General features: G+C 35.6%; 1 protein-coding gene across 3 annotated transcripts in view; it reads left to right on the top strand.

The window, feature by feature from the left end:
* Positions 1 to 15,726, top strand: part of GPSM2 (G-protein signaling modulator 2) — a 54,084-nt gene that overhangs the window by 12,276 nt on the left and 26,082 nt on the right. For all 3 annotated transcript variants that reach the window (XM_011998480.1, XM_011998465.1, XM_011998474.1), the window contains 8 exons: positions 7,062 to 7,283; positions 7,678 to 7,813; positions 8,148 to 8,290; positions 8,833 to 8,956; positions 9,070 to 9,185; positions 11,992 to 12,147; positions 13,623 to 13,731; positions 14,608 to 14,737. In XM_011998480.1, coding sequence (XP_011853870.1) covers positions 7,062 to 7,283; positions 7,678 to 7,813; positions 8,148 to 8,290; positions 8,833 to 8,956; positions 9,070 to 9,185; positions 11,992 to 12,147; positions 13,623 to 13,731; positions 14,608 to 14,737 — 1,136 coding nt within the window. The remainder of the gene's footprint in view (positions 1 to 7,061; positions 7,284 to 7,677; positions 7,814 to 8,147; positions 8,291 to 8,832; positions 8,957 to 9,069; positions 9,186 to 11,991; positions 12,148 to 13,622; positions 13,732 to 14,607; positions 14,738 to 15,726) is intronic.

Raw genomic sequence — 15,726 nt, forward strand, 5'->3', positions numbered from 1 at the left:
CTTGGACCAGTATAAGCATGCTAGGGCAAATACTTAGGCTAAATTGTGGGAGCTAAGAACATAAAGTACATTGATTTCCTTATCGTGGCTAGCAGATATTTAAGAATGTTAGCACAGGTCTTTGAATAAATTTTGCTTCTAAGAGAAGTTACTATTTATTCCTAATTAGATGGGGAGGAAAGTCTTTGAAGAGGAACCTCTACTTTACTTTTTACACCACCATAGCTCAATTGAGATCCTCAGGATCTTCCTTCCAGACTCCCTCCATTCTTCACTTCTTGGAACCCATCATTTTGATTTGTCACGTAGTGGGCTCAGTCTCAAAACAGAGAGCTAACCGTGCAACCTCTCTGCTCAAAACCTAGGGTGGCTTCTTGTCACCGAGCCAAGCTGAACATAGAACACAAGATCCTCCATTATCTGGCTTCTGCCTATTCCTTGGACCTTACTTCCTGCCATTCTTTAACTTGCACTTTGAGCTCTGGTTTCCTACATGTCGTGCTGTTTTATGTCTCAGTGTCTTTGCTCATACTATACCCTGTGTTGAATTCCCTTCCCACTTTCTTTGTTTAGCTAATTCTACTCAATATCTAAGATACAGCTCAGAGATTATCTCCTCCTGGAAACTATTTCTAAGCTCCATAGTTAGACTCTGTGGCCTCCATGTGATTATATTACAATATGTGCATTTTTATTAGCACCACCAACTATATTAAAATTAAATGAATCTGTTTTTATGGTGCTGTCTTCCCCCTCACCTCTCCCTTTGAGCATTAGCTCCTCAGCTATGGTCGCTCCTCAGCAGCCATGATAATTAGCATGTTCTCTGGCACATATTGAACTTCAGTGGAATATGAACATAATAAGATGTTTGTCTTGCTGAATGTTTTGAATAGTATTGTGCTTTCTAATATGGTAAGAGCAGTAGATAAGGAGGAATGGCTTGTACCTCTACCTGTTGGAAGATCTTAGAATTGTCTTTTTTTCCATGATACAGTTTAGATCAAACATGGTTGCACATTGCTATAGGACTTCACCAAGGGAAACTTAAAAATTGGTACTGTCTGTAATAGGACTATACCAAACAAATCCCTGACTTTATCAGTGCTCTACAACCAGCATTCTGTATATTGATTGGATTGTCGTATAATTGGGGGTAATGATTTGAACTCTTTATGTTAGGCCATAGGCTAGTATAAGTTATTCTTCTGCTCTAGTGAATACTTATGAAATGTTTTATCCATCTGGTTCTTCCATTGTGGAGGTCCTCATGTATCCCTGGAGGAGCTTCTGTGGCACAATGAATTTGTAATTTTGAAATGGAATGTTTCTTGGGACACTAAGTCACCTCCTAAGGGGACATCAGAATGCTTTAATGAGATATTTTGCACCTATTTCAGAAGGTGGAGACTGATAGCAAAGTACAGTTTATTTCTAAGTTAAAAAAATTACATGGTTGATTTTTAGGAATTATTAAATTTTTATGTGTGATAATGGTATTGTGATTATATTTTTTGAAAAAGATTAATCTTTTAAAGATATATACTAAGGTATTTACAAATGAAATCATATGCTTTCCAGAATGTACTTCAGACTGATCTGCGGTTGGAAGAGTAACAATGGGAGTAGGAATGAATAAATAATATTTTGATTGTATATGTGTAATTGTTGAAATTGAAAGATGGATACATTGGGTTCATTACACTAGTTTCTCTGGTTTTGTGTTTCTTTGGGAAATGTCATTTATGCTTCTTACTGTGAATAATAAACATTTCAATACTTTAATATTGTAAAAGTTAGATTATTGCACATAAGTTGTGAAGGAATACAGATATGGTGTTGAATTCTTTAATTTTGTTAGCTCAATGTAGTTGTTAATAATGTGCTTTCTTGAATAGTTTAAGTTAACATGGAGTGATGCAAAGACCACTGGATTTGGAGACAAAGACAAATTTTCTTATCTCGGCTTTGCCATCCCATGACCTTAAGCAAGTCATTTAACCTGTCTCAGCATCAGTTTCTCCTTCTGTAGCAATGCCTATCTTAGAAGGTTATTTTTATTTTATTTGAGAAGGTTATATTTATTTTATTTTATTGGAGTGCTCACTGCACCCTCTGCCTCCTAGGCTCAAGCTATCTTCCCACCTCAGCCTCCCGAATAGCTGGGACTATAGGCTCATGCCACCACAGCCAGCTAATTTTTTTTTTTTTTTTTGGTAGAGATGGGGTTTCACCGTGTTGCCCAGGCTGGTCTTGCACTCCTGGGCTCAAGCAATCCACCCCGCTTAGCCTCCCAAAGTGCTGGGATTACAGGTATGAGCCACTGCACCTCGCCTCAGAGGGTTATTTTGAGAATTAAGTTTGATAAAGGTTAAAATCACTTTTAAGACTAAATTACCTTACGAAGTTTTATTTTTAATCATTTTCTTCCTTCTTATTCTATATTATTAATCATCTAACCATACAAAATGTAAATCAATATAATTGAGCACTTTTCCTTTTACAAAATAAATGAGAACAGCTAGATATATGTGGTAAATTGAATGGGTGAAAACTGTTTATTGGGGCTAGGACTGGTGATGGAAAAGGTTCATGCCCAATTAGAATACAGAGAAGGTAGAGCTAGGGTCTATGAAAGAAGATTCCACAACCACAGAAATGGAAAGCATAATAGAGAAAATGGAGAGTACTCTTGTTTTGGCTCTTAAGTCCTGAATCCCATCATTTATTCTTAAATAGTATGTAAGCTCCTTGAAGCAAGAGTCAAATCTGGACAAAATTGATGTTATTAAGTCTTCTAGAAACTTTGTATGTGGGATATATTTTAATGGAGGGGTATTTTCTTGGTTTTTCTTCTATATCTGGGTATGTTCTTTGTTTTCAACCCAACTGGTAAACAAAGGAGGTAATTCTATTCTCTCATAGAGACAGAGAGAATATGAAATTACTTTCTCTGTTACTATTTAATGATCTTCTAAAAAATTTATAAACCAACCTGCCCTATTTTTCAGGCATAAACCTATATTTGATTCAGATGTTAGAGATTTTTGCCAGAATATTAACTTATTTTCTAATAAAATACAACAGAGCCTGAATCTATCTAAGAATTAATCATAAACTAGAGAGTTTTGGACATTATTTCAGGTATTAGTCACTGGAATAACTTTTCTAAGATAGTCTCTCCTGTAGGGCATTCTTACTACATGGACTTCAAAGACAGCCATGTAGCCAGCAAGCTTCCAGTTTGCTGTCATTATTTCTTATGGCAATTATGTAAAATGCCTTTTAAAAAATGTGTAACACTTATGATGCCATTCCACCTATAGCTAAGTTTTGTTGGATGCCACATCATTTGGATCAATGGTTCCAGTAAAATGTTCTGTAGACTTAAATCCAGAAGATCAGTCATTTGTGGTGAAGTTATTTATTTGAAGAAGATACTTCTCAGCTTTATATGAATATAGGCAAACATACTTCCGATTTTTAAATGTTGTTCACATGAATAGCCAGTTCCGCCTTACTCCTAATTTCCTGGCGAGCAACCCAGTCATCCTAAACTGATGGTGCTGTCACATATGACCATTTCCCCACCTCTCCCTCAGTGACATGATGTGCCATCATTAGTATTCCATTGTATAGTGGCGTGTAATTTTTTTTACCCAGTGCTCTATTGGTGGACATTTAATTCATTTGTGTTTTTTTGCTGCTGTAAATATCCTTTCATATATATCTTCTTAAATTTGTATAAGTATACCTTAAGATCAATTCCTAGCACTGAAAATGCTTGAGATACAATTTTTAACATAATTAGAATGCTTAAATTAAAACCTTTTTATAGGAAAAAATTTTACATATAAAATATATTTTCCATGTTTTTTTTATATTTCTTAGAAGTTCATTGGTTTCCGTTTTTGACAAATAAAGACAATCAGTTCAGGTACTTCATCTAGCAAAATAATCCTTTAATAAAAATCACATTTTGACTGGGCACGGTGGCTCATGCCTGTAATCCCAGCACTTTGGGAGGCCGAGGCAGCCGGCTCTCCTGTGATCAGGAGTTTGAGACCAGCCTGGCCAACATGATGAAACCCCGTCTCCACTAAAAATACAAAAATTAGCTGGGCACGGTGGCGCACGCCTATAATCCCAGCTACTCAGGAGGCTGAGGCAGGAGAATTGCTTGAACCCAGGAGGCGGAGGTTGCAGTGAGTCAAGATTGCGCCATTGCACTCCAGCCTGAGTGACAGAGCAAGACTCCATCTCAAGAAAAAAATCACATTTTTACATATCTTTTGTTGACTTATATCTCTTTATACATAGAATATGACAATAACTTCATAAAATCTTAAACAGATCTACTCAATTTTTTCTTCTATGAAATCTCTCATTTTCAGAAATGCAATTCTAAAGGGCAATTTTCATTTTTGGAAGACAAAAATAGGCTTTATTAATTGTGAAGTGATATATAAAGAAATATAAATATAGCTGTTTAAGGTCTCTGATTTAACCGCTTATCTTACTATGTATTTTAGATCTTCTCTCCTGTATCTAATTGGCTTGTAGTCTAATGTTGTAGCAAAATGTTAGAGGTTTACCTGCATTATTTTGCATAGATCCATAAAGTGAAGATGGGGCCGGGCATGGTGGCTCACACCTGTAATCCCAGCACTTTGGGAGGCCACGGTGGGTGGATTGCTTGAGGTCAGGAGATTGAGATCAGCCTGAGCAACATGGCAAAACCCTGTCTCTACTAAAATTACAAAAATTAGCCAGGCATGATGGTGCACACCTGTAATCCCAGCTGCTCAGGAGACTGAGGCACAAGAATCACTTGAACCCAAGAGGCAGAGGTTAGCAGTGAGCCGAGATTGTAGAGTGACAGTGTGAAACTGTGTCTCAAAAAAAAGTGAAGATGAGCAAGCAGTAGCCATTAGCTAAGTCATTTGAATTCTTAAAAAAGAAAGAAAGAAAGAAAAAGATACCTAGACAGAAAACGTGAAAATTACCTATTGGAATTGGCTGCATACATCTGCTTGTTCTGAACCAGAAGTCTGCTTTGAACCTTTACAGTTGGCTCAGTTAATTTTGTCCAGGCTTTTAGCTTCATCAGATATATTTTCCATTTTATAATCCCATTTTAATTTATGGCTGTAAGGACCCTTGAAATTTTACAGACTGAAAAACAGCACTCAAAAAAACATGTTAATTGATCTACCACTAGATATACAGAATATAATCATATTTGAATGATATTAGGGTGAGTGGTGGTTTAATTCACATTTCTTATAAAAGCACTGATTCTCAACCCTAACTTGTACTTTAGAATTACCTGGGGCTTTAAAAAAATACAGGTGGCCAGACGTAACCCAGAGAGTGGAGTTCAGGGTTGAGAGTTTTAGAAAGTGCTCCAGGTGGGCTCTGCTGTTGTACAGCCAGCATTAAGAACCACTGGCTCAAAGCTCATTCTAGTAAGGAGTAACTTAGTGCTGTTCCAAAAATCAAAACGTTTGATGAGCTTAATCAGAGCTTTTCAGAGAGTGATATGTATGCCACTGGTGGTACATAAGGTAACTTTACTCACTTTTAGAGTTTAATAATTACATATTTGTTTAATGTGTATTAGAACAGGGATTCCCAAGCCCTGGGCCACAGACCAGTACTGTTGTGGGCAGTTTGTTAGGAGGTAAGCTGCAGGTGGGCGGGGCGAGTCAGCATTTCCACCTGGGCTCTGCCTCCTGTCAGATCAGTGGTGGCATTAGATACTGTGAACTGCACATTCAAGGGATCCAGATTGCACGCTCCTTATGAGAGTCTAATACCTGATGAGATGTCACTGTCTCCAATCACACCCAGATGGGACCATCTAGTTTCAGGAAAACAAGCTCAGGGCTCCCACTGATTCTACATTATGGTGAATGTGTAGTAACAAGAGGAATAAAGTGTACAATAAATGTAATGCGCTTGAATCATCCCAAAACCATCCCCTGCCACCCATCCGTGGAAAAACTGTCTTCCACAAAACCGGCCCCTGGTGCCAAAAAGGTGGGAGACTGCCGTATTAGAATATAAATATAAGTATCATATCAAATTCACAGTTTCATGAATACCGCTTTGGATGAAGCTCCATTTTTTTTCAATGATAAAAGATAGTGTGCCAATTTAAAGGAAATTTGCCAAATTACAGAAATAATTAAACGAATAGGTAGTTCATACATAATGGCAGAAATCATGAAGATGCTGAAGAAACACAATGGCAATTTTGGTGAGGGGCACCCTCTAAAATTTAGGATTTGAATCCAAAGTGTCAGTGTTTTTTTCTCCCAGATATGTTTACAGTGACTTCATCCTTCTTTTTCAATTCAGGGACAGACTTTCAAAATTAGTATTTCTGCAAATTTTTTAATCATTGTTTTCTAACTTAGTTTCTTGACACTTAGTTCCCTTGTGAAAATGTGCCTTATAGATCAAGAATATTTTGTTCCTCTATTTTTCTATGGTATACGTGGTCATGTGGTGGTAAGAAGAGGAAGGAGACTGAGTGTGTGTTGTGTGTGTATGAGAGAGAGCGAGGGATGGATGGATGGATGGATGGTCAGAGGGGTTGATGAACAAGTGACTAGAATACTTGGATAACTTGGATACCTGGGTAGAGAACAGTATTAATAATTGTAGGGCCTCACTTTCCCACATACTCATCTCCTCAGACTCTAAGGACGTCCAGAGGTCTGTTACAACTCAGAATTGTTTGGGAAATACTGCTATAGGTTCTTTCACTAGTAACATGGATTGCTCTGGGCCAATTAAAATGAGCTCCACATACAGATATTTAGCTATCCTGACCTCTCTGAGCAGGCTCAGAGAAATTTGAGTAGGCAAATTACCTCTTGCTACAAATAACTGTTTTACTGTTTCATCAGGAATGTATATAGATTTCAGTTATAGAGGCAGCTGCCCTGAACAAGAGTAGCCATATAGTCTACATTTAAATTATATTACTGAAAGTTAAAAATACTGTGATGCAGCTGTAATGTTATGTTTAAATGTCCTGTATAATTTTGTAGAATGGAAGCTTCTTGCCTAGAGCTGGCCTTGGAAGGGGAACGTCTATGTAAATCAGGAGACTGCCGCGCTGGTGTGTCATTCTTTGAAGCTGCAGTTCAAGTTGGAACTGAAGACCTAAAAACACTTAGTGCTATTTACAGCCAGCTGGGCAATGCTTATTTCTATTTGCATGATTATGCCAAAGCATTAGAATATCACCATCATGATTTAACTCTTGCAAGGTAATTAAGCTTTTAAATATTCTTCCTTCTGAAATTAGCTATTACATTAAAAAATATTTCTATTCAATTAACAAAAACTAACTTAATACATTTAATGAGTTCTACTTCAGTAGCATCACTTTTTAAAACTAACCTTTAGGTTGAACACAGTTTAATTGAATGAATAGTAGTGAAATGACCCTAGAGTTTAATTAAATGGATGAAAACTAATTACATTCGAATCCAGAAATGTAAGTTTTAAATATTTATTTAAAGTAGGTTTCAAAGCCAATGGGTTTTTCTTACCTTAAGCATGTTAGTTTGTCCTCTTGGAAAACGGTACTCTGGCTGCTTTATATTTTAACACCATTTGTATTTCAATACCATTTTTTTGTTTGTTTTTTGCTTTTTTCAGGACTATTGGAGACCAGTTGGGGGAAGCGAAAGCTAGTGGTAATCTGGGAAACACCTTAAAAGTTCTTGGGAATTTTGATGAAGCCATAGTTTGTTGTCAGCGACACCTAGATATTTCCAGAGAGCTTAATGACAAGGTAATACCACAGCATTAGATGGTAGGTCTAATATTTTCATTCAGATGGCTTTGCATTTTAATACTATGTAATTATTCTATAGTTTATTTAAAAATTAATACCAAAAAAGAAAACATGGATAGACTAATAGAAGTAAAAGAGAAAAAAAAATTTAATGGAGAAAAAGAAGGAAATAGAGGTCTTTCTTTTATAAGTAGTTATTTGATTGGTTCTGTATGGAGAGCCAATATAAAAATTTCTTTCCCTTGTCCATAATACTAAGGATATTACAAATATATATGATAAGCCTGACCTCTGTTTTCAAAATGTAAACTTTGCTGATGTCTTCATTTAGGTGGGAGAAGCAAGAGCACTTTACAATCTTGGGAATGTGTATCATGCCAAAGGGAAAAGTTTTGGTTACCCTGGTCCCCAGGATGTAGGAGAATTTCCAGAAGAAGTGAGAGATGCTCTGCAGGCAGCCGTGGATTTTTATGAGTGAGTAGGGGCTGATATGGGCAATCATGTAGGCCCATCTAAGCCGTGGATCTGCTGTACGTTCTTTATTCGGTAGTAAAGTTTTTAAGTTTGGCAAAGGTTTTAAAGCTATGAACTAGCAAAATCATCAATTCAGTTGCTTAAATGTTATAGTGTTATTATTAGTAGTAATCTGCAGCTTTCATTTAAATTGCAGACCAGTGCCACTTAGTGGCAAAAACAAGAAATATCAATGGTTGGGCTGTTATTTAGAGTAATTTAGTCTTTTACCAATAGAATTTCATACAACTACTTAACTACAGGGGTTCCAAGATTAACTCTGTGCTTGACCCTGGGCAGCAACCTATCTAAATAGTTTAATAAAGTGTTCCCAGCTATTTCCTATAATTGCTCTTCATCATTGATGTCATCCTTAAAATGTTGCACATTATGGCTGTAAGCTTCCTTACATTTTTTTCTGATAAAAAGAATTAGATATGTAAATCACATAAATAAAATTGTTTTGCAAACTTATTTTTTCATCACTTTTTGCTATCCCTTAGGGAAAATCTATCATTAGTGACTGCTTTGGGTGACCGAGCAGCACAAGGACGTGCCTTTGGAAATCTTGGGAACACACATTACCTCCTTGGCAACTTTAGGGATGCAGTTATAGCTCATGAGCAGGTACAGTGGAAGGCCTTGGAGCCAGACCATTTCCTCCATCAAAGTTCTGAACAGTGATTAGATCATTCTTCCGTTTTATTTTAGCTATATCTAATTAAAATTTTCTGTTTCAGCGTCTCCTGATTGCAAAAGAATTTGGAGATAAAGCGGCTGAAAGAAGAGCATATAGCAACCTTGGAAATGCATATATATTTCTTGGTGAATTTGAAACTGCCTCGGAATACTACAAGTTAGTCTAATATTTCTGTAGATAAATGTAAAACGAATAGTTATTCAATCCCATTAATTCATAGGCTTTAGGTTTAAAATCTGATTGCAGCAGGACTTTTGGCATCTAAGCCTCAATTTCCTTATCTGTAACAGAATATATCAATACATCATTTTGGGGAATACTGTGAAGAGTGAATGAAACAATATATTAAACACTTAGCACAGTGCCTGGTACACAGTGCTCAATAAATATTATTGTACCTAAGATTTAATAGCAGCAGTATGACCCCTTTATAGTACTGGTTTTTATCTTTAAAAGTAATTGTTTTTAAATGAAGTTTTCAACCTTTAATATCTTTTAAACCTATTTAGCATATGTGGTGTATATTGTGTATATGCTTTATTTCACTCAATTATGGGTTAGAAGAGATGCCAAAAGAAAGCCTGGTAACAAAAATATTTATAGTCTCTATCAGTGATCACTGATTTTTTTGCTCTACCTTCCCACCTTCTTACTGAGCAGTTCTCCCTTTACCCTCTTTCTGCCCATATTTGACTGTGTCACTGTAAGCTGCGTCCCCATTCACTTACCTGAGGAGTTTGCAATCCCAGCTTCTTCTGTGGCAGGATCTCTCTTATCAGTAGATTTGAGACATAGATGATAGAAAGTTTAGACAGCTTCAAGTTGCCTGATCTGTGTTTTCTAGATTGAGTTTTCCCTAGTTAGTGGGGATTGAAGGCCCTTATAGATTTTGGGTAGAAGCCAGTTTGACTAAACTGAAGACACAGTGATTGATTTGTATTTTGTTAAAGAATCCAATATGAGACAGTTCTGAATAATTTTGTCATCTTCATAAAAAGGTAAAATTATTTCAGGCCTATCTAAAAAAAATTGAATAGCATTCCACTTTGCTTTAAACATTAACTAATGGTTAATATTTGTTGGTTGGTTAGGTTAGTTAGATATGAAATAGCCTCCCAAATAAAACATATTACTATGTACTATATGAAGGAGTATATATTTTGATTTTAAATATAAAAGTTTCTTATATTTTAAAGCCAAGGGATATAGAGAAGTCTTAATTATTAAATGGCATACCTCTATTACATACTAAAAGGTTCTATTATAAAATGGATAGTGGCTATTTGACTAAAGAAGCATGAATATAAAGTAATGAAACTTACTTTTTTTCTCCCTATAAGCAGGCTAGAACTCAGAACTTTATATATATTCCAAGTTGTTGGTTAGAAATATTTTTAGAACTCTTCTTTAGATTTTTTTTTTTTTTTTTAAACAAAGACAGTTTTGAGTTTTGCTCTTGTCGCCCAGGCTGGAGTGCAATGGCACAATCTTGGTGCACTGAAACCTCTACTTCCTGGGTTCAAGTGATTCTCCTGCCTCAGCTTCCTGAGCAGCTGGAATTACAGGTGTCTGCCACCATACCCAGCTAATTTTTGTATTTTTAGTAGAGATGGGGTTTCACCATGTTGGCCAGGCTAGTCTTGAACTCCTGACCTCAAGTGATACGCCCACCTCGGCCTCCCAAAGTGCTGGGATTACAGGTGTGAACCACCACACCCAGCCCAGAATTGTTATCAGGGCCAAACAAGAAGGCTAACATAACATTGTAGATCCATATCCTTCCAGATACAAAGCAGTAGTTTGGTAAACCTATGTTAGTAATTGAATTTGGTTCCAGAAAGATTTCTGATCATTTACAAATCAACTGTACCATCAAAGAATAATGGTATGCCAGAAAGCATTATGCCACAGGATCTCTGAGAGCAATTCCAAAAGTCTTTCAAAAATATTTGAAAAGACAGGCAGCATTAGAATAATTAGGTAGCCTCCCAAGGCGACAGATTTGAATGTATCATCATTAAATATGTAATTTTAGATTTGTTTGTTTAAGAAAAAGCTATCACATTACCGTATAGTAATTTGTCATATAGTTATAAGTGATATGAAGTAATTACACTATTTGGCAGAAATGATGGGAGAGCCATTTAAATTACTGAATCCAAAAGCATCTGTAGGTTTAAGCACTGATATAATAACATATTAACATTTATACAGCATCTACTATGGACAAGATGCTATTCTAAGCACTTTTTATCTATACATATTAATTTAATCCTCACAAAAATCCTTTGAGGTATTTCTCCCATTTTATATATGAAGAGACTGGTATACATACTTTGCCCTTAGCTTAGTAATTGGCAAAGTTGGGATTTAAACCCAGTCTAGCTCCAAGATCTATACTCTTAACTGCTATGCTAGCTTCTCACTGACAATACCACAGGTAGAATGGGTAATGTTTGGATGCAGCATTCAGTATTTTTCATGAGTTGATGACTAATGCCCTATACATAAGAATTTTACCTAAGTGGTGACTAATAGCCTACACATAAGAATTTTACCTAAATATTTTAAATTTTGACAATGCAAAGGTGACGGTACGATTGAAAACAGATGTCATGTGGAAAAAAGCTATTGCCAATACTAAAGGGAAAGTTTTTTTAAAATGTTAAAGATAGTATGTTAACCTCTAGAAACTCTTGATTTCATGTTTCAATACTCCTTTACTTTGGTGAATTGTTAGGATTCTCAAATTTATTCTGTCTTGAATCTGCTTTCTGTGTTTCAAAAAGGCCTTTTCATTTTGTCTAAAAGTAATGAAGAAAGTACGGGATATGAATATTAGGCTCTCAGAGATTTAAAGGCAGCAGAAAGCAGCAGAGAGGAAAAATTAGAGTTTTATTTTGTGATCCTTAAAGCCCAAATTGAGAATGATCATTATGTAAGAATTAATTTCTTCTTGTAGGAAGACACTACTGTTGGCTCGACAGCTTAAAGACCGAGCTGTAGAAGCACAGTCTTGTTACAGTCTTGGAAATACATATACTTTGCTTCAAGACTATGAAAAGGCCATTGATTATCATCTGAAGCACTTAGCAATTGCTCAAGAGCTGAATGATAGGTATGTTTTACATCTTTTGACCGTAACTAAGGTAAAATATAGATGCATTATTGAATCCCTAGAGTTTTTCCTTTGTTTCTTTTCCTGTGTTTACCTTAAAATCCCTTTTAAGGAATTTTCTTTTTCAGTGATATCCTCTGTATATCGTTGTATGAAGGGCTAGTCTGTGATAGAGGATTAGTCTGTGATAGAGGACTGTCTGCGATAGAGAATTAGTCTGCGATAGAGGATTAGTCTGTGATAGAGGATTAGTCTGGTTCCATATGCCCTTGACCCAAGATCAGTGACTAGGTCCCAAACTCAGTTACCTCTTCAGAAGTCTTCCTGGAGAAACCCCGTCTTTACAAAAAGTACAAAAATTAGCCAGGCGTGGTAGGGCACGCCTGTAATCCCAGCTACTTGGGAGGCTGAGGCAGGAGAATCGCTTGAACCCAGGAGGTGGAGGTTGCAGTGAGCCGAGGTTGCAGTGAGCCGAGATCACGCCACTGTACTCCAGCCTGGCGACAGAGTGAGACTGTATCTCAAAAAAAAGTCTTCCTAACTACGTAAGTGTAACCCCGTATCTACTAAAAATGCAAAAATTAGCCACGTGTGGGGAGGGGGCATGCCTGTAATCCCAGCTACTCAGGAGGCTGAGGCAGGAGGATCACTTGAACCCAGGAGGTGGAGGTTGCAGTGATCTGAGATCACACCACTGTACTCCAGCCTGGCAACAGAGCGAGACTGCACCTCAAAAAAAAAAAAAAGTCTTCCTAACTACGTAAGTGTGGGAATTGTGGTAAACTTAGAGATAATGCCCAGTGTGAAGGGGGCAACTGCTACCCAACTCCAAATAATTGTTGCCAGGCAGGAATGAAAATCCATTGTGTCCACATCTTCCTGTTTTTTAAAGAAAAGCTGGAAGTGCTGAGTTTTATATGAAATCTGCTTTTTAAATGTTAGTGGCTAATTCAGTTGTTTTGTTTTACTGTATTAAAAAAACAGTATTTGCCAGCATTTAGTCTGTGATATTTGCTTTAGAAAATCGATTTTTTTTTTTTTTACCTCAGTATGAAAGAGAACTTTTCGATGCAGTTGTTCAAAATGAAGTATGCTACCTCAAGAGGTAGTGAGTTCTCTCTCCCTGCTGCTCAGACACACACTGAATAATTACCTGGTAGGGCTGTTATAGAAGGAAAATGGGGTAGTGGACCAGAATACCTATCCTTGAGATTTATTACTTTATACTGTATTTTCATATTTTAAAAGAATGTTTTCTATGTTGTAATACTTGACTATGAGTTTAGTATCATGTGGGTATTATTTTTTTTAATCTGGGTATTCTGTCTATAATATCATGATAGTATGTTCTTTATATGAAAGACCAAATCAATCCAAACCTTTCTTTATACCTTTAGTTCCTGCTAGATAGCTTTTATTCTATACATAGGACCTCTTTTCAAATAACTGCATGTTCGCTTTGAATAATGTTTTAGAATTGGTGAAGGAAGAGCATGTTGGAGCTTAGGAAATGCATACACAGCACTAGGAAATCATGATCAAGCAATGCATTTTGCTGAAAAGCACTTGGAAATTTCAAGAGAGGTATGAAACAAAAAAATGCTGTCTGTGCTGTTGTAATTTACAAATTAGAGGTTGGGGGAGGGAACCCTGTTATTTCTCTAGATTGATCATGTGGCTGAATAATAAATTTGATTATATATCATTCTCTTGTCATAAGAACCCCACAAAGCATTTTGAGGTACAGATCACAGTTATGTTTGTATTGTCTTTGATGTAGGAAGACAAGAAAGTAAGGCTGGGCATGGGTAAGTGGAAGGAGAGTACTAAAATATGCCCCTACTCTACCCGCATCTCTACATGGAGAAGTAGCATGGTATTGAAGGAAAAGCATGATTCTTAGAATTAAGGACTGCTTCCTCTTGTAGTTCTGCCACTTACTGGCTATTTGAGCTTGGAAACCTTTTCTGAGCCTCAATTTCTCTCATCTGCAAAATGGGAATAATATCTACCTTGCAAAGTGTTATAATGATCAGAGCTAATGTATATTAAAAGTGCCTAGCAAAATGTCTGGTGCTAGCTTAATAAACATTACTATTATACTATGGGAATAAAATATTCTAAGGAAATTTGATTCATATACCAAGTTAATGTGTCCAGGATAATCTACCTTATTACTTAGTATGATCCCAGAGAGCAAGAGCAATCTAATGTTTAGAGAACTAAAGAATTAAAAGAATACAATTAGCTGTCCTATTACGATATTTTAGAAACTTGCTTTTTCTTTCTATATTCTTTAAGACAACTATTAATGGAAAAAAATTTTCATTCATTCATAGTCTCATAATTCTAATAAAACTATTTTCATTCTTCCAGTTTTAGGTTCACTACATTTACAAATAATCTTCACCATTCTTTGTCTTTAAATACTACTCTAAAATATAAATGTTTGTGTTGTAGGTTGGGGATAAAAGTGGTGAACTAACAGCACGACTGAATCTCTCAGATCTTCAAATGGTTCTTGGTCTGAGCTACAGCACAAATAACTCCATAATGTCTGAAAATACTGAAATTGATAGCAGTTTGAATGGTAAGTAATAGGACTTTTAAAACCCAATTTTTAAATCCTCAATATTTACATTAAAGTTATTTATCACAAATTTGGCATATTCAGAGAGAATATATAACATAGGAAGTTCAACTTATTATACTCTTTTTGCTGTACACAGCTCTGTAAATATATATAATTATATATAATATATAATTTATAAATGTAAAACAATATTTTATAGTTTTTATGAATTTAGGAATGGTGATGGTATTGTTCTTTTCTTTTGTAAAAATACATTTAAATTCTCTAAGCTCATTCAAAAATTTATAAATGTGAAGGTGCCAAAATTTTTGAATGTTATTGTTTATCCTTTTTATCTCATATAGTTTTACATATTTGATTTCTGTTTAGTTCTTTTTCCCCCATTTCATTTCCAAGGTGAATTTTCTTAGGACTTTCTTTTTTAAATTCAGAAAATCTAAGATACTATTTTTATTTTTCTTTCTTGCTTTTTTTTTTGTTGTTTTTTGGTTTTTGGTGGCAAAACCTATTTTTAGGAAACCTTCCTTAGGTGCCGATTTGTTTGACATTTCTATAGCGAGGAAACTTGCTATAATATCTCTTTTTGAGTGGAAAAAAATGCTTTTAAAGAAATAAAAGGGATAAGATTAGGATCACATTTTAAAATTTCATCAGTATGTGATTCTGTATGAGATCATTTTCCTAAGCTTGAGAGATTCTCAGTCTTAAAAAAACTGACAAAAAAAACCTGACAAATATTTTGAATCTGAAAGTCAGTGATAAATCTACCTTTTTCCAATCTTTTTTTTAAACTCATGAAAAAGGAAAAGAAATTAGTGGCTAGTCACCTGATTTAGACTTTCAAATAACATTTAGTGAAAAGTCTGAAGTGTGAGCCGTATAATAATTTGTGACTGCGTGCTTTGTGGTTGAATGATGTGCTAAAACTAGTTTTTCTGGGTTGAACTTTCTTTTTTTTTTTTTTTTTTTTTTGAGACAGAGTCTCA

The sequence above is a fragment of the Mandrillus leucophaeus genome, unplaced genomic scaffold (assembly GCF_000951045.1).
Source record: "Mandrillus leucophaeus isolate KB7577 unplaced genomic scaffold, Mleu.le_1.0 Scaffold1158, whole genome shotgun sequence".
NCBI lineage: Eukaryota > Metazoa > Chordata > Mammalia > Primates > Cercopithecidae > Mandrillus > Mandrillus leucophaeus.